Here is a 19718-nt window from a genome sequence, read left to right on the forward strand (position 1 = left end):
ACATCTTGGAATAAAAACAGAGAATGGTACCGAGGTTTGACAGAGTTCTGTGTTATATCATTAGCTGGTGGGCTTCATTTGGAGTACTGCTGTACGGAGGTCTTGTCAGAGTGGGACAGTGAAGTGTGCAGATGGGTTATACCACTTTTTTTCATCAGGCACTTGTTTGTCCACTTAACTTTGTTGCTTTTGGATTCATCATTAATGATCAAGCAGGTCACCGGTGCAGCTTCACACTTACTGCTCATAGGCGAATAAGAACCACCTACAAAACTACCACACACGCATAAAACACTAACAACATCTGATACAGGTACATCTCAAAAGAATTATGATATTATGAGAAAGTTAAATAGTTTTTGTCACTTATTTCAGAGAGTGAAACTCATATATTACCGTAAATAGATTAACGACACGGAGTGAAATATTTCAAGCCTTTATTTCTTGAAGTTTTGAGGATTATTGCTTACAGATAATGAAACACAAAATTCAGTGTAGCAGAAATTCAGTGATAGCAAGATCAATAAAAAAGAATATTTCAAACAGATAACTCAGTTGTCTCACAAGTATGTTAATTTTTCTGCACTCGGTACTTGTTTGGGCCTCCTTTTGCGAATGAGCTGCATCAGTGGGGAATTGCATGGAGGTAATCAGCCTGTGACACTGCTAAGGTGTAATGGAAGCCCAAGTTGCCTTGATAGTGGCCTTCAGGACATCTATAGTGTTGGGTCTGGTGTCTTCCTCTTGTTAATACTCCGTAGTTCTTCATGGGGTTGCGGTCAGGCGAGTTTACTTAAAGCTTACTTAAAGCTTGTCAGCAGATGGGAGCATGAAGTGCTCTTTAATTTCCTGGTAGATTGCTGGATTGACTGTAGCCTTCAGAAAACACAGTGGACAACACCAGCACATTACATAGCAGCTCAAATCATCACTAACTTTGAAACTTCACACTTAATCTCAATACTCAAAATTATTGAATGGGATTTTAATTGACAATCCTCTGAAGGCTGCGGTTATCTCTTGCCGGTGCACATTTTCCTAGCACACTTCTTCTCTTAACTCACCTTTCTATGAATACGCTGGAATACAGTACACTGTTAACAACCCATTTCTTTTGCAATGACCTTTTATGTGTTTACCCTTCTTTAGGGGGGCGTCTGTCAATGAATTTCTCCTAGCCTTTTTTCAAGTCAGCAGTCTTCCTCATGACTACTAACCCAAACTGAGACAATTTCAAGGCTCAGGAAACCTTTGCAGGTGTTTTGAGTGAATTAGCTGTTTAGGGTGTGACACCATGACTTTCTAACATAACTTTTTCACAATAGTCTAATTTCTTAGACTCCGATTTTTTGTTTAATTGAAAGATATAATCATGATTTAAAGACATACAGGCTTGAAATATTCCAAGCAATATGTGCAAGAGCGGCACATGGCGCAGTGGTTAGCACTTTGGCTTCACAGCAAGTAGAACCCTGGTTTTTGTGTGGAGTTTGCATGTTTGCGTGGGTTTCCTCCGGCTCCTCCGGTTTCCTCCCACAGTCCAAAACCATTTAGGTTAATTGGAAAAAAATGGGAAGATTGCCCCGAATGATTGAGTGAGTGAATGTCTATATATGTGGCCCTGGGATTGACTCCAGGGTGTACCTCGCCTCTTGACCGATGACAGCTGGGATAGGCTCCAGCACCCCCTGAAACCCTGAGTGCAGGATAATGGGATGGATGGATGGATCTCTATGTGCAATGAGTCTATATAATATATGGCTTTCGCTTTGTGTCAGCTCAACTTTGTAGTGATAGCCTAATTTTTTGAGATAAACCTAGAAATATTGTTCCTGTTTTGTAACAAGGATTGTCATGCAATTTAATAGGTTTGAAATATCATTTTATTGATACGATGAGATTGACTGGTGTCCCTCCCAGTGATGAATGAATTAAAGATCATGTTTGTGGCCCTTCTGATAAGGCTTTTTTGAACTTACAGGTCTATTTTTATGTCACATTTTCAGGTTCACTCAGATTCTTTTTTGAGTAAACAAACATTAAACACTGAGTATAGAAGCAGAGAAAACTAGCTAGCTTTTCACCCTATTTGACAAAAGGAATATCATTTATGCAGAGCCACTCAGGAAGAGGCTCTGTAGAGATGGCTGCTTGTGTAATTTATGGCAGTCCTCCGCCTGTCCCATTAACTGACAAAAACTTACAATTACTGCAGAAATTTACAAGTGTTGAGGGATTCAGAGGGACATGGGTGCTCTGTCACATTACAGCTAACTGCTTTCAATGACATGATTCTGTCCTTCCAGCTGAACACACGTCTTGTCTGCTGTGCAAGCAAAACATAAACAAATAAAGTTTGCTTATGTTTGCATTTGCACCTGAACTTGGCAAAAACTGCTCATTACATCCTCATAAAGTGAGACGCTTTTTTATTTTTGCTGATCTCAGTAAAACTGACAGAGTTGCTGCAAGAAGTGCAGAATTAAGCCGTAACATGGTCCCAAATACGATGCTTTCCCACTTTTATTATTATTCAGGATGATGAGAATATATTGTCATATTTAACTTGAGGTCAACTTCGAGTTAAATATGATTAGAACTGAAAACAGAACCATCCTAGGGATGTAAAAACGAATCCACTCATCAGGTTTTACGAGTAAATAAAATAACAACAGATATCTTGATATACAGTATATGTTTATTGGGCATGAAATGTTGACATGCTACATTACATAACCAGGAATGGCCACAGAACAAAACCACATTTTTTTTCTTCAGTCCACGAGGGTCTACAGTTGATATGAGAAATGATATTTGAGCTGAAACACAGACATTTGTGTCTTTTTGGAAGCTAAGGGAAGTTTATGCAAATCTGTGTCTCTAACAAAAATATTTACAAATGAGTGACTCAGATGCACTTCAGCAAATAAGAGTTGCAGTTGGCTCCTCTGCCGCAGTCACATAGCTTTCCGATTCGAGGCCCAAACTTCATGGCACAGCGATCGCCCATCCCGCACTGAGGGCAGCACACAGGAGACACACACACTTTCGTAAAATAATTTTCATTAAACATTCAGGATATTCTTTGTTAGGTTCTACTTTTCTGCCATGTCACTGGCAGTTGAGTTTTTTAATGTGATGTTAAAAAATGGGGGTCAATTATATTTCAATCCAGTTCATTAATGTCAGTGGGGCCAGTAGCTGAACGCCTTTTTCCTTGAGGAGACATTCAGATGATAGCTTTTTTTAACTTCTTCAGCTCCTTGCAATTTGACTGCAACACTAATTAGTCTGTAATTGAACTCAATAAGATAAAGCCTTCGCCATGTTCTTATTATCTTTTAATTAACGAGAAGTGTCTTTGGCTAATCAAATACCAGCGACATAATGCATGAAACACACAGCAGTGACTGAACACTGTATTATAGCCACGCATTTTCCATTGTGTACCTCATGCCGCTTTGGAAATTAATTGCCTGAATATGTAAATGAAATGGAGTTACCAGTGGAATGCTGCCTCTTTTCTCAGTGGAAATCCGACTGTTGATCCTGCCAAGCAAAGACTCGAGGGCCTCGATCTGCACACAAGCAGAGAAAGGGTGAAATATTCGATTAATGGCAATATTATCTAAATGGCTTCCCATGCTTTGTGACTGCTTTTCAGTAAAGCCCTGCTCAGAACAGTATTCAAAGCAAACTATTTTTTTTTTAATTGTGGCAAAAATCTCTTAGAAGAGGATGCACAGAAGTGAGTACCATTTCTACTTTATAACCTCAGAAATCCAACTTGAAATTCCATGAATACTGTAATACGCTGAAATCTAGTTGAGTATATGTTGGATTTGGAGAAGTAAAGTATATAACTTTACTAGTTGTATAAAATTTTACTTTGGAAAACCCCTGATAACTTGAAAAATAAATTAAGATGACTTTTGAAAGAATCCAAATTAACATACCATAGATTGGAAAAAAAAAAATCATAGGGATACTGGACTTAAACACTGAGTCAACTCTATCCAACTAAAGTTAAGAGCATAACACTCAATTTTAGTACCGAAATGTATATTTTATTCAGATTTTCAATTTTTTTTAATGATTGATTTTTGTGTTTTTTTCCCGCATTATTGAACTACACTTAGGGTTAGGGTTACTTCACCACAATTTACCATATAATTTTCCTGTCCTATTTTATTGCCTTTTATTGTGCATCTTATACATTGCAAAAAAATAAATAAAGGGAAGCAATTAATCAAACTTGTGTTTTCATGATTTAATGCCTAAGCTAGTAAGTTATCATTAAGATGATTTCATTAATCAATTTGAGAAGTTTCTATTGCACACACCACACACACACACACACACACCCACACACACACACACACACACACACACACACACACACACACACACACACACACACACACACACACAAACAAACACATTATATAGCCATGTGTTGTACCTTTGGCACCATGACAGCGCACAAGTGGCTTTGCACAAACTTAAACTGCAAAGTTTTCTTCTTCCACGCCTGCAGGAACCGCCTTATTACTAGATAATCTGATCGCAATATAAAGCTACGAATCGATATTCTACACGCAGACGTTTCCTCGTATACTGACCAGATCTCTGTCTGCAGGTGGTTCCGGCCCACCCAGGTCCTCTGCGGACTCTTCCTGGGACGCCTGGCCTTGACACAGCGCGGACAGCAGGCCGACAGCCAGCAGCCCGCGGAGCACGCCGGAGCTGTCCATGGTGCTGGTCCCAATGGACGGGGGGGAGGGCGGGGGGCGGAGCGGAGCGTAGGTCCAGGGAGGCGGCGAGGAGACGAGGAGTGATGGGGAGGACGGCACAGGGTCCGCATGAGAGTCCCTTACTCACCCAGAGGTCGGTCACTCTTATACTGAACCTTAGCCCCGCCCGGGAGGCCACTCAGGAGAGTTGTAGCTGGAGGACCAGAAGCTGGATGTGTAGTGACCTACTGGTCCAAATGTCAACACCGCCGGAATCCAAACCCCAAGATGAACGGTTAGAATACAGCTGGAGATTATTTGGTGGAGAAAACCTATTTAGTGATGGATAAAGTAGCCAGATCCTTGTATTACCGTTAATTGTTCATTAACTTTAGTACAAGGATCTGGCTACTGGAAGCAACTGGTCAATTGGAGGTAAAACCCTACCTTTCATATGTCATCCTCATCCTAATCAATAAAATAATTATCATCAAAATGTACTGAAAGAATACAAGTGTATAGTAGATATTATAGAAACGTGTTATTATGACGTTTAATCTCACATTTTCATCCCTAAAAATATACAATGAACTGGTTTGATTGTGGTTTGTCTATATCAAGCTAAACTTAAATACCTTGGATGGATTAGTAGAACTGGATATTAGTTTCATTCATTCATTCATTCATTCATTCATATTCATTCATTCATTCATTCATTCATATCCCTCTTCCTGCACATCCTGCAGGGCTGATCCCAGCTGTCGTTGAGTGAGAGGCGGGGCAAACCCTCGACCGCTCGCCAGTCAACCACTGATTATTATTATTGATATTGTTGTTGTTGTTTTGAAGAAAATTTGTTGATCACATTTCATAAAATAGATTTGAATCACAGATATTGAATCATAGATAATATATTTGAATACTTTAACAGGTTTTAATCCCTTGAAAGTCTCCCAAAATTATTAAAACTCATTCATTTGCTTTAAATGATGACCATAAGAAAATGGTAAATACATAGACTGGAGGAAAGTAAAAGGATTGATAATAAAATACAAAAAGCTTCAAAATCGCTAAAGAAAACATCATTCATCCTCAACAATAATGTTTTTTTCAATCTCATTCACATTGGAAATCTTGGACTGCTTTATTATTTTACAGTGTACGAGGTAAAACATGTGTTACTGAATATCAGAATTCATCTTTTTCAATATTCTCTCATTTTTTTAGGTTTTTTAGGTTTTTCTATTTGAGACAAGTAGCTTTAGAAGAAACCCCAGTAACTGAAGTTCTAATACGTAATATTAGACCTCCAGGTTAGTCTGTAAACAATGAATACAAACCTTTCTCTAAAGTAAAATAGATTTTCCTTAGATTACATTTCTGCCGAGGGGTGAAGTGACAGTTGTAAACCCTCGGCTGGAGGGGTATACTTGATTCTCCATCAGTCACATTATCCTCTGTGATAATGTCAACATCACTTACAGTTTACAATAACAACAGAAACAACTAATTTTATGAGCGTAGATGTGAATAATGATTTTCCATTTAAATAATAAGGATATTATTAGGAATAATTTCACTGATCGACATTTGTCTGCTGTAATAGGAAAGTAATAATATGATTTAGCGTTGCCAATTTCTCTTCTATTTTAGAAGGGGTCTACTAAAATATTACCAACTACAACACTGGGGCTTGTATTGATTATGTCAAGGATTTGTACTCTGTTAAAGATCTTAATTTAGGAATTTCTAATGCACTTCACACTATTCATCAGTGTGTTACCACATCCTACTTGTGATGACCGCAGATATATGAGATTTAAATTGAACCTTAAGATTAACCTTGGATATCTAAGTCAACTATAGGCAAAGATGGAACTGCTGATAATGAAAAACATACAGGAAAGTCCCTTTAAATTCATTTGGGAAGGCATTCTTCTTCTACATGTAAGATCTTGGTTGGAGAGATCCGCAGGATCATCCAACATTGTCAGTGCCACAGAACAACATTCGCCATATTGATTCACCTCCAGGTCACCCTGTGTGAGTGCATGTGTGTGTGCTTGTGAGGATGGGTGGGCAGGTCCCATGGGGTTGGATTGATTATTAATTAAATTGATTTTTAAAAGATGACCTTTCCAAGGCCAGCGTTGTTGATATGTTGTCTGAATAACTTTAAAACCATGCATGCACACACACATTAGCACGCATGCAGGGGTGCACACACACACACAAATACATGCACACCCACACACATACACCATCCGAGGATTTGGTGTGTGTACACTAGATCTCTGCATTGTTTGTTACAGAGCTTTACTAGCTGTATAGCCCAAACCATCACTTATGAGTAATAATAATAACAGTAAGGAGAAGAAGAAGAATGGTTTATTTGTAATAGCTCCTTTCATGCAGATTGTCCCCATATGGCTTGATGCGACTGTTAACTGGCACCATAGAAAGATTAATTTGTTGAAAACAAATAGAGCTTTTTAACATTTGCAATTTTGTCTTTGCATAGAGGTGGAAAATGAGCAGCAAATTATTCATATATGCAAGAGATACCTAGGCACAACATCAAAGAAAATTCAATGTTGAAATTAAAATGATATTTAAGCAAAATATTCCGGTTAAATGTGCTGTGGCAGGAAGGGGAACGTCAAGATTGTTTGTTCTTGAGCTTTGCACTGTGGAATTCAGGGCCTCTTCATTCAAAGGTAAGAGCTGTAGAGGCTTCACATTCATAAAACTAAAATATATGCAAAAAATTGGACAATAAAAACATCAACATTTTTGAGAGGTTAAACCAGACACACATGAAGTGGGATCAGAGTGTCTGTTGTGTTATTAGATCAGTATTATTTTATATTCCCATTCAGCTCTAGTAAGGACTTTTTTTATTATTTGATTCACTGAAGTAAAAAAGTATTTTGGAGTGAACGTCACATGGGAGTTTCTATAATCTATGCAGCTTTGGAAATGTTTAAAAGAAAGCAAGCAGAAGTGAAAATAAAAGTGGGCCAAAAGAGTTTCCTTTGGCAACACCCTATTGTAACTGTAAGCCCCACCCACAATCTGTCTGGCAAAAAAAGGCAGTGAAATTGACAGAAAAAAGTTAATATAGATAAATTACAAACATATGTTCCAGTTTAATGTTATCTCAGTAGTCTTTTCCTGCAAAAACCCATGGTGATACGTGGTAATACCGCCACATTTGGACCCCCTCTACAGAAATTTCCCCGAAGAAAACTATCCAGTTAATCCAGTCAAGGGCAAACCATCTTCACTGTGGTGCAACAATAATTTGAAACTCACTCTATCAAAACATCCAGGAACCATAGATCACCTGAAAACATTGCAATAATCTAGTTTATGAATGTTAAGACATGATTATTAGCGATAGAAAATACATTTTGAAAAGATTTGTTCTGATACTGTTAAAAACAACCCTATATTCTATTTTTTTTCTATGTTATCTGTATTCTTGGGGTCAAGAGGGATGAAAAACAACTTTCATGAGATATTACCATATTTGGTGTTTAAAAATGGTGGTGAAGCAGTGACTTTGAATGCCAAAGCCAACAAATTACATTGTTTTCATTCTTGTTAATCCACAAAACAACTCCAGTCCACTTGTTTACTCAGTGATGTTTATAAAATGATGATGGAGAAAATCCTGGAGTTTGGTATTTTTAAGCCTTGAATATTTGTATATCCACATACACGACATGGCCAAAAATATTTACTCACCTGCCTTGACTCACATTTGAACTGAAGAGATATCCCACTCTTAGTACAGGGGGTTCAATATGACATCAGTTCACCTTTTGCAGCTATAACAGCTTCAACTCTTCTGGGAAGGTTATCAACAAGGTTCAGGAGTGTGTTTATGTGAATTTCTGACAATTCTTTCACAAGCACATTTGTGAGATCACACACTGATGTTGGACGAGAAACCCTGGCTCTCAGTCTCCGCTCTAATTCATCCCAAAGGTATTCTTTCAGGTTGAGGTCAGGACTCTGTGCAGGCCAGTCAAGTTCATCCAGACCAGACTCTGTCACCCATGTCTTTATGGACCTTGCTTTGTGCACTGGTGCACAGTCATGCTGGTAAAGGTTGGAGCCAGCACCAAACTGTTCCCACAAAGTTGGGAGCATGGCATAGTCCAAAATGTCTTGGTATGATGAAGCTTTCAGAGTTCCTTTCACTGGAACGAAGCAGCCAAGCCCAGCTCCTGAAAAACAACAGCACATAACAATCCCCTTCCACCAAACTTCACACTTGGCACACTGGAGTCAGACAAGTACCGTTCTCCTGGCAACCGCCAAACCCAGACTCGTCCATCAGATTTCCAGATGGAGAAGCACAATACATCATTCCAGAGAACATGTCTCCACTGCTCTAGAGTCCAGTGGCGGCGGGCTTTACACCACTGCATCCGATGCTTTGCATTGCACTTGGTGATGTGTGGCTTGGATGCAGTTGCTTGGCCATGGAAACCCATACCATGAAGCTCTCTGCAAACTGTTCTTGAGCTAATCTGAATGCCGCGTGAAGTTTGGAAGTCTGTAGCGATTGACTCTGCAGAAAGTTGGTAACCTCTTTGCGCCTCAGCGTCCGCTGACCCCGCCCCGTCTGTTTATGTGGCCTATCACTTCTTGGCTGAGTTGTTGTCTTTCCCAAACACTTCCGTGTTCTTATTATACAGCTGACAGTTGACTGTGGAATATTTAGGAGTGAGAAAATTTCATGACTGGATTTGTTGCACAGGTGGCTTCCTATCACAGTTCCCCCGCTGGAATTCACTGAGCTCCTGAGAGCAACCCATTCTTTCACAAATGTTCGAGAAAACAGTCTGCAGGCCTGGGTGTTTGATTTTATACACCTGTGGGCATAGAGGTGATTGGAAAACCTGATTCAATTATTTGGATGGGTGAGCGAATACCTTTGGCCATATAGTATATCTGCTCCCTTGCTTTAAAACATATTAACACTGACCACTGTCATAAACTTAAGGCACATGAAATCTTACTGAGAAATGCATTTTTAAAATTCATTAATTACAAATGTTGATTCTGCTATTCAAGAAATTGTGTCAGAGTTAATTATACAGCTTCATCCCCCATGTAAATAGGATAAGTTTGTATTCAGATGCCTGGTTGCAAAGAAAAGTCAAACTTTCAATTCAAGGTATTCATCAATAAATGACATGTTAGATGGTTAACAGTGTTCAGTTGAACCCTGAATTTGTCTTCATATGACATATATTTACCCAGAAAGAGATAGGCATAGTGTTAACTGCAACCATTACATTCTCCTTCTAACATGCAAAATAAACAAACAGATTAATTAAAATCAACTTCTTGACCAATTACATGTTTGTATTTGAAACTGTACAAAAAATAAATAAGACCCATCGCTTTATACAACATGAATGTGCTAAAGGTTACATTTGTATTTTAAATAAAAAGATAATAAAAAAGCAATGAAAATGAGAATGGTCTTGAATGTAATAAAGCAAAGTGTAAGCCAGTCAAAACTAAATATACAGATTAAAAAGATCCTTCAAGGAGCCTGCAGTGTCATGAGAGAAGAATTTACCTCTCACAGTTGCCACCGGGAAGGTGCTTTCAAGCATTCTGGCTAAAATATAGCATCTATCTGAGAGCCCTCATGAACCGAAGACTGCTAAACCTTCAACTAAATGACACCACTCCTGCATCATCACAAGGAAAAAAACAGGAATATTACCTTCATGCAAAATGAGGATGTGGTGACACACATGTGCAATGACCTTGAAACAAAAAAAAAAAATTGATTATGCCAGGATATGATAATCTCATCGTGGTGTTCTATAAGGGCAAGTGTGTGCATATGTATGATTTTACATTTTTTGTACAATGACTTTAAGGTTTTCTGATTAAGTTTCCTAATATTGTATTCGGTTTATAAACTTCGCAAACATTATAAATATTGACTGCCTGGATGATAGAAAGCAGCATATACAGTTAAAAGACACACCTCACTCCTGTTCTATTTGATCTGGACCCAGAGGAGGCTTTTACTTCAGATTGGAAGAAGTTGTTTAAAAGTTGCATGTGAGACACGTGTAAATATTTTTTTATATTATAATATTATTTTAAATTTTTCAAGTTTTTTCAAGTTTTAAATTTTTCAAGTTTTTAAAGTTTTCCATTATCTCAAAACTTCAGGATCCGTCGGAGGCCCATGAAGGAAACCTCAGATCCGGGTTGAGAAGCGCCAGCAGGGGGCGCTGCATCGACCGCCTTCAGGCTAACGTGCGCCGTTTCCTGAAACGCATACTTCTGGACTAGAAAGAACACACCCAGTGACATCAGTGGGGTTTGAAGAAGAAGACGAAAAAAAAAAGTTTTCAAGTCAAACTCTGCAGGAGGAACGAGAGGGCCGGAAGGTCCTTCCCGAATTGCTGTCGGTTTTTAAGCGGGATTTGAAGCTCTGGACACTTCGGGGGGGGGAAGCAACAGTTCGGGAACTGTACGTAAACTTTTGTTGAGAAGCTGACCGTGTTTCCGAAGAGAGAAGGATGTCAACTTCAGACGACACGGACGGGCCAAGGCCGAGATATGGCTGTAAGTTCTATCTTTTTCTGATGCCACAGCCCCCCCCAAAACACACACACACACATACACACACACACACACACGTTTGTGTGAGGTGGGAAGCGGCTCCAGACCCGCGTCCTGCTTCCGCCTCTACCGAATCCACCGAAACTCCCAAAAAAAACCTTTCGATTAATCCATCTCGCTCTCTAGTTGTAGTTTTTTTTTAATCCCCCTTATATCTGACAGCGTGGTTCCAGCCGTATCATCACTTCCGCGTTTTTTTTTTCTTTTTTTTTCTGTAATCCGGAGGGTGGGGTGGTGCTTTTACAGTATACTCAACTTTTCCCGCATTGCTCTCAAGTGTTATCAAGAAGTTACGGATCATCTCACACCAAGTCAAGGAAAACAAATTAAAAAAAAAAAAGGAATCGGAGACTTCTTGTAGCTCACAAGTAACTATTTATACCATACATAGATGTTTTAACCAGTAGGTTTTCTTCGGGCCGTCAAACTGACATTAACCGAGTCTCAATTGAAACCAGCATTTGTGATTCCACTCGAAAAGAGGCCTCTTTGCATTGCGCGCCTTTCTGGACCCCGTCGCCCCTCCACCCCCTTCCCCTCTGTAATTTGAGGAAAAAAAACATAGTTCTCGGCACACACGAAGGAATCACCCTGTCAGGGAAACCAGCCCACTGAGCTCAAACGCATTGTTTCAAAGAGATCTAGATAAGCAGGCATCTCCAGACAAAGGCTGGCCCACATCAGGCAGTCAAAGAGCCTGTGTCCCCCTTGTTGGTAAATATGTGTGGTTTCTCTGGAAAGAGAGGAACTTGGGGTTGGACAGACCTGGGAAGAGTTACACAACAATGCATGGAAATAATACCATGTCACAGGCTGCTTTATGTGGAAGTCGCCTATTGATTTTGTAATTCCCAAACTCTTTCTTACGCAGTATAGTACTGTATCTCATGTCATGGATTACTGTCTGATAGGCAATATTAATATTTAGTTGGTTTTTTTTTCAGTTTTATGCTAAGAAACTTTCCTGAAAATGAGCAAGAAATGGTTACACGAAAAAGACCAAAATAAGTATGGAAGTAAAATAACAATAATGGAAGTGATGGTTAGAAGATCAGATCAGTGATGCATTGGATTACAACAAGCCTCTAAAGACAAACTATCCAAAGACAAATTCAGTGTATTTGACATATCTCAATATATACTGATAACTATTTTCTTTATTTTTCCATGTGTCAGTTAATTCTCTGCAAGACAGACCCCATTTGCTTTAATTTGCTCTGTTTGGTTGTACACTGCATGCACAATTATTAGGCAAGTTGTATTTTTGAGGATTCATTTTGTTATTGTACAACTACAGTGCTCTTGGTCAATCCAAAATGTTAACAAACCCTCAAACCTAAACATTTAAGTAGTAAAAGTGAAGTTTTGGCTTTCTTAAGAGAATATCTATATGTACACCATTATTATGCATCTATTATTATTAAAAAAAAAAAAAGAATGATTAAAAAAAAATTGAAAATTTTTCAAATAATCATCAATGCAATTAAAAAAAAAACAACAAACCTCAGTGACCAATATAGCCACCCTTCTTTTCGATAACAGTCACAAGCCTTCCATTCAGAGTCAGTCACTTTCTTTATCTGGTCAGAATTAATTTAATGTGCCGTCGCAACCACAACCTCCTAGACACTTGCCAGAGAGGTGTACGGTTTACCTTCACTGTAAATTTCCTGCTTAAGAAGGGCCCAAAAGTTCTCAATAGAGTTTAAGTCGGGTGAAGAAGGGGGTCATGTCATTTCATCTCAGTTTTTCATCTTTAAGGCCTTTACTGGCCAGCCACACCGTGGAGTATTTTGATGCATGTGATGGAGTGTTGTCTTGCATTAAAATCAAAGTTCTCTTGAAAGATACAGACTTTTTCCTGTACCACCCATTGAAGAAAGTTTCTTCTAAAAATTGGAAGTAGATCTGAGAGTTGATTTTGAGTCCATTTTCAACTTAAAAACGTCCAACTAGCCCATCTTTCATAATACCTCCCCATACCAGTACCCCGCTTCTACCTATTTGGCGTCTGAGTGGAAGTTGAGCTCTGTTGAGCCAGTTACTGATCCAACCACGGGACCGTCCATCTGGTCCGGCAAGAGTCATTCTCATCTCATCAGTCCACAAAACCTATGAAAAATCTTGTCTTCAGATATTTCTTGGCCCATTCTTGACATTTCAACTTATGTGTCTTATTCAGAGGTGGTAGGGTTTCAGTTTTTCTTACCTTGGCCATGTCTCTGAGAATTGAACTCCTCGTACTTCTTGACACTCCTAGTAGGTAGCAGCCGTGGAATACGGTAGTACTGGAGGATAATGGGTTCCTGGTAGCTTTTCTGCTTGACAATTCTTGTGACCCTGTTGACTATTTCCAACAAAACGTTTGATGGTTCTGTGATCACGCCCCAATATCGTAGATATTTCAAAGTAGTATATCCCTCTGAAAGACTTAATACAATTTTTGTCTTTTCAGTGTCAGTTAATAGTAATTGTGCACACTGTATTTACTGTTGATATTTCGCTCTCTGGTGCTCCAGCGGTCCTGGATGGCGTGGAACGGCTCACGGCAGAGGAGATGGACGAGAGGAGGAAGCAGAACATGGCCTACGAGTACTTGTGTCACCTGGAGGAGGCCAAGAGGTAAGAGATTCATGGGGTGAGGAGATCAGGAGTGGAAGAGTTTGATGACATGGTTCTGAAACATGGCACAGCGTGCCTCTGCTGGGGCTATTCTCTCGGGATTGTGTTTCAAAATATTGAAAGTAGGATGCCCAGTCTTTCGAACCCATTAAATTATATGGGAAATATGACAGACGTGAAGATTCAAGTGAATTAATGGCAACACCAAATGGTAGGATTAAGTGCAGTTGGAATATTTAATCATGAAATACCTGTTTATAGCTCCACTTAAAAAGTTGGAAAATACCTGTAGAACCAGGTTTTGATCATGTGCAAAATGAAAATTATTTTATGTTTTTTTTTCTTCTGTGTATGGTATGGTGGTGCAGTGGTTAACGCTTCGGCCTCATACCATGTAGGACCCTATTTCGATTCCAACAGGGGGACCTTTCTGTGGGTAGTTTGCATGTTCTCGCATTCTGTGTGGGTTTCCTCAGGGTCATTCCCAGATCCCAAAAAACGTGCAGCAGGTAAATCGGAAAAAAATTGGGAAATTTGACCCTGAATGAGTGAGTGAATGTTGCCTGTCTGTTATGTGGCCCTGCGATTGATTGGCAACCAGTCCAGGGTGTACCCCGACTCTCGCTGGATGACAGCTGGGATAGGCTCCAGCATACCCCGCGATCCTGAGTGCAGGATAAGCGGCAGAAGATGTATGGATGGATGTTTTTTTTTTGTCTCCACTTTCTGAGGTGACCCTTGATTTTAGAGGGGATTAGTCATATTTGATGGAGTCTAAATGATGCTGGAGCCTAAATGATGCTGGAATCTCGGAGCCCATGCTGATATTTGGAAGGAAAATGGCTGTAATAGTGCATGCAAGTCCACGTAAAGTCAATTTGATCAATTACCCTTTCTTTTTTTTTTTTTTTTGCTGTGATTTTGCTGTGACAACCGAACCTGATTTTTCTTGCCACCCGTCATCCGGGAGACCTCTTCAGTTCACAAATTCATTCACTCGCACCTGCCTGCGTTCATTTGAACTGAATAAGCCCCTCGGATGAGAGGTGAAATATCTTTCAGAGGAAAAAAAACTGAAGCCCAGTAGCCACAACAGGAAGTTACAATACTTTATCGTGACATGGACTCGTCATGACTCTGTCTGCTAGTAAACCCTCCACAAATTTGCAACGATCTTTTCATGTCATGTCAGAATGTTATTTCAATGGACGCCAGAGTAGTCTAGATGTTAATATGGTTGAACGGACGTGTGACATCAGTGGTAGGACTTGTAATGGCAAGCATTTGACTTCAATAGTGATGTTTTATGTTAATATTACATTATCTTTAGGTTATGCAGCTCCTTTACCAGAACATCTCACAAAACATTTATGCTCACACAAAGTGACATTTAAATGTGCCACTTTGCATCTTTTTATTGTTAAGCTGACATCCGTAACAGCTGGTTGTGTAAGATAGTAAACTTACCGTGTGATTAAAATGAGCTCAACTGCAACGACAATTAATGCTGCTCAAATATCTGCTTATTCAGTGGGACTGGACCCAAACCTGTGTGACACTGCACACACACATACACACACACACACACGCACGCGCGCGCGCGCATAAATTCAGAAGTGTGCGGTGTTGCCTGAGCTTGTTAGCAGCTGCTTGTGTTTGCTCTGGAGTGGACCCGGCACAGGCTCTCAGTTTCAAAAGAGGAAGGATTGTGCATGACAGGAAGTGAGTCAGTCCCTGTTGATTCTAGAATCTCCCACTATTGCCACAGAAACGATCTGTTGTCATAGCAACAGGTTCCGGTGTGAGCGATGGCGTCCTTGCAGCAACAGTGTATGCTATGTGTAAAAGAAAAAATCTTGTTCGTTCTAAGGCTGCTAATATTGCTGCTAAATATTCTCTGCTGATTGGTTTGTTTGATCGATCTCCATCTGACCCTCATCTATTTTTGGTCTTTGAGGATTTGCCTGCTCTCCTATTTCCCACAGTGCTTTTGAGAATCAATCCATAACAACCACAAACTGTCCACCGAACAAAAATGAAAATCACTTTCTTGGTCACTTCTAGACAGAGAGAAAATCCAGACAAGTTACTGTCTGTGGATAAAAACAAATAAGTATCTCAATTATTGAAGTGAAATAAAGTTCATGATACGAGATCAAAGTTTATAACTGATTTCTAACCTCCTCAGCTTCCTTTTTTCATGATTCTTCTCTTCCGGTTTGCAAACCCTTAACACGCTGCTTTGTCACCACAGTTTCCTCCAGGAAATCAGTATATTGGGCCGGAAGGGGTCGGGGGGGGGCATTGGGTTCTGAAGAAATTCCGAAATATTTTTGTCACATTATCGAGGATGGCAGACTTTTTTGGTTTTCACAGCATGTAAGGACCATTATAGATGTCCCTGTGATCCAAAGGGTCTAGAGTCAGGGTAGCTTAAATCATTAGAAAAGCTACTTCATGTTTTTCTTTTTAACCAAAAAAATAGAACTGACTTTGCTGACATGAATGGTTTTCAACTTTTTCATGAGTTACCATTGATTTGGCGGATATCCTTTTGGAATTTTTCGTTCAAATGAATTACAAATATGTGACGGAATCGTGAGCCTGCTGCCCATACGACTATTTTTGAAGTCTACTTCCCTATATGTGCATAATGTCTTGAAATATGAAGAATGGCAAAATATAAAATGCAATATAAATATTTTTGTGTTTTTTTTTGACCTAAGAAAATGATTTCATATTCAATATTCTAGCTTTCTAGCAATATTCTCTTCTATATTTTTCTATCCTTGTTGCCTGTAAAAGTCAGTCTAAACACACTCTTGTTTTGTGGCCATTTGTTTTTGTGCTTGCTTGTCAACAGGAGGGATCACAGCAAGTCAACACGAACGTCATGCTAAATAAAGCAATTTTGGTTTCAAGTGCAGCATCTGTCTATGTGAGCTCCATTTTTCATGTATTTGCGGTAGAAGTGCGACCTTCCTGTCTGTTCAGAAACAAAAAAAAAAAGTTGTTGCTCATTATAAATCCTAATTGAACCCTCAGTATAACACTGTTGCAACCATGCTGATAATTTCCTCTTAATCTAATTAATTTTTACTGCTCCAAATGCTGGCCATTTATTCAGGATTTGTTTCCATGGGAACTCGGTAATCTGTGTGTATAGTCATCAAGGGTGGTTTTAAATCCAGCACAACAACTTTGGATAGGTCACTTTGCGGAGAGCAGGGAAAACAAACATTTCTCAAAGTCTTTATCTTTTTTCTAGTCCTAAAATTGCAATAAAGAGGAATAAAAGGAATGATAGAAAAAGGAAAAATAATGAAAAATGTCAATGTATTTGGCAATTTATCGTGCGTCGAATGTGGAAAATTTGGATCTGAATGTGTGATACTCCCTCCCCATCTTGCCCTATAAATGAAGAAACACTTCCTTGAGAAAAATGAACTCAGAAAACCCTTAATGAGCTGTTGCCCTTGTTGCTGCTGCAGAGTACTTTCACCCCTCCACCCTCCCATTGTGAGCCTCCTGATTGGCGGCCTGGGCTGTCTCGCTGTGGTATGAAGGGAATGCCTCTCCCCAGGTGCACTGCTGGGTGTGCGTGCGTATACCTGTGCTTTGAAAGAAAACGTGGTGGTGTTAATGAGAGGGGGATACTTCTGTCAGAAAAGTATCTGCTCAGAGAAAAACATGCATCTCAGAAAAAAGGGAGAGAGATGTAAACTATGTAGATGACCCAATGGTGATGTTGAAAACAGGATTATCACACCGTGTTTGAAAGCTTTTGGCTCTCCTCACAGCCTTTTTGAATTTCCAGGTGAAATTGAGGATTAAATGTTGCTGAACTTGCACTTGTCATGACTTTGAATTTACCATTAATGAATTAACAAACAAACAAAAAAACAAGCCCAAGACAACCTCTTTGCACTACTCTTTACATAGAATTTGTATATCCAAAACCCCTGACAAGCAGTTCATGATTATGCAATTCGGCAAGCCAAAAGTTATTCAGTTCCATTAGATTATACTGAATGCTGACCTTTGCATGGCTGATATGTTGAAATTTATTCACCGCGAAACCATTCTGAGATGTAATATGTCACTGCAGCCAAATGGATAAGTATTTTTTTAGAGATAAACCGTCTCTTTTGGCTTTCTGTTGAACTTTAGTAACATACATTTCATATTTTATGCGTTTCTGTTCCCATCATCATCCCTCAATCTTGCATCCTGGGAATGCAGTCCGACATGTTTTCTAGTATCTCACGTGAGTGTGTTGATCCGTGCACTGCTGCCCCTGATGGCACATTTACAGCATGTTTCGTCAGTGAACAATCCCTGGCACATTTTAATCATTTTGATTGAAATAGAAAACCAAAACCAACAACCCAACAAGAAGTTTTTTCAGTCATTTGTTTTTCCCGTCATGTCTCCCATCACTTTTTATGGCCAGTGCCCGGTTGCGTTGTAAATCATTCCAGCAGACGTTCTCAGCAGGTGATGTAGGTATTTTTGGGTGTAGCTGTTTTTGATTCTTGTGATGAGCCAGATTCCATCCTGACCTGACAGCACAGTGAGAGTGTGAGAGAAGATGATGTGACTGATAGGAAAAATGAGAACTTGTTCTGACAATTACATGGGTTGATATTGAATTTATGTAATATTTGTTGTTTTTTTTTCTCAATTTCTCTCTGACTTTACATACTGATTTTTAGTTGTTCTTTTTTTAGTTGTTTTTTTTTGGCCATTTTAAGAATGTTTCTTGCACATTTATATTAATTTTTTTTTAGATGCAGTGACTCAAATATTTGAAATTAAATTTACTGTAGAATGATGATCGTGACCCTTTGGTTGTGGGCTGTAAACAGAAAGGAATCTGACACATTAGGACTGATCACACTTTTAATTAAGATCGAAGTTTGAGTCATTAGCATGATTAAAAAAAAAAGTTTTTTCCTTGTTTTGCTTTTTAAACCTGCTATTTCTAGCCCATCATTTTGTTTCAAGAGACTCACTGGTTCTTGTGACATGACAATATTTCCAGTAATGCAGCAAATAAATTGGTAAATAAAACACAGGAATAGAAATTGTGTCCAAAGTGAAAGGAACCATGGCAGCAGTGGAATGTCATGCGTTTCTTATGCTCCTGTTGTGCAGTGGCCAAGAACATTATGTTTCATTTCAGACTTAAAAAGGTGAGCGCTTCATTACCTGCAGTGGACAAAAGCACTCAACTATTGGTTATATGTACCGGTATTCTAGGTAAAATGCAAGACAAACAGTCTATTTCTTTCCAGCTAGTCAGGCATTCAGTTTTACAGTTATTGTTCAGGCTAAATTGGCATCATGTGTGTATATGTACATAGATGCACATGATATTTACACAGCAGTAAGTATGAGCATTTGTTGTTTCTACACTTACAGTCATCATGAAGTGGTGTAGATGCTGCTCATGAAAGGTGCTTCATGAAAGTGTGAGTGCATACCTATAGCCATGAGAATATACATACCTATACCTATGTATACATACTTATTCTGATTTGTATGTTTTCCAATTGGTAATTTGCCATCAGAATGTCTCAACTAAATGACAGAATGAAGTAAAACCTGAACATCTGATTCTTATAAATGTCATCCACAACTCTATTACATTTTTTTCTGAACATGAACTCATCATCACTTCCTGGATGGTCT

At 39.1% G+C, this 19718-nt stretch overlaps 2 protein-coding genes across 2 annotated transcripts in view; one reads left to right on the forward strand and one right to left on the reverse strand.

Moving 5' to 3' along the window:
• Positions 1-2694: 2694 nt before the first annotated feature.
• Positions 2695-4772, reverse strand: cartl (cocaine- and amphetamine-regulated transcript-like). Its single transcript, XM_086139713.1, has 3 exons — positions 4623-4772; positions 3504-3578; positions 2695-3016 (listed from the first exon to the last, which is right to left on the reverse strand). The coding sequence occupies exons 1-3, from the start codon at positions 4752-4754 to the stop codon at positions 2909-2911; spliced, it is 315 nt and encodes a 104-aa protein (XP_085995839.1). The 5' UTR covers positions 4755-4772; the 3' UTR covers positions 2695-2908.
• A 6322-nt stretch (positions 4773-11094) lies between these two features.
• The window catches only part of iqgap1 (IQ motif containing GTPase activating protein 1), a 54607-nt gene continuing 45983 nt past the window's right edge, over positions 11095-19718 (forward strand). Inside the window, exons 1-2 of the mRNA XM_086143926.1 lie at positions 11095-11345; positions 13922-14024. Coding sequence (XP_086000052.1) covers positions 11300-11345; positions 13922-14024 — 149 coding nt within the window. The 5' untranslated portion in view covers positions 11095-11299. The remainder of the gene's footprint in view (positions 11346-13921; positions 14025-19718) is intronic.

The sequence above is a fragment of the Fistularia commersonii genome, chromosome 3, assembly GCF_037954325.1.
Source record: "Fistularia commersonii isolate RoL2024-O1a breed Wild chromosome 3, RoL_Fcom_v1.0, whole genome shotgun sequence".
Classification (NCBI taxonomy): domain Eukaryota; kingdom Metazoa; phylum Chordata; class Actinopteri; order Syngnathiformes; family Fistulariidae; genus Fistularia; species Fistularia commersonii.

What these genes read in the sequence shown, in the direction of transcription:
- cartl (XM_086139713.1), bottom strand. Translation starts at nt 4,754, where the DNA reads ATGGACAGCTCCGGCGTGCTCCGCGGGCTGCTGGCTGTCGGCCTGCTG. An exon ending in CACCTGCAGACAGAGATCTG is followed by an intron (nt 3,579 to 4,622) that starts GTCAGTATACGA and finishes GCTTGTGTGCAG; the next exon opens with ATCGAGGCCCTCGAGTCTTT. An exon ending in AAAGAGGCAGCATTCCACTG is followed by an intron (nt 3,017 to 3,503) that starts GTAACTCCATTT and finishes TGCTGCCCTCAG; the next exon opens with TGCGGGATGGGCGATCGCTG.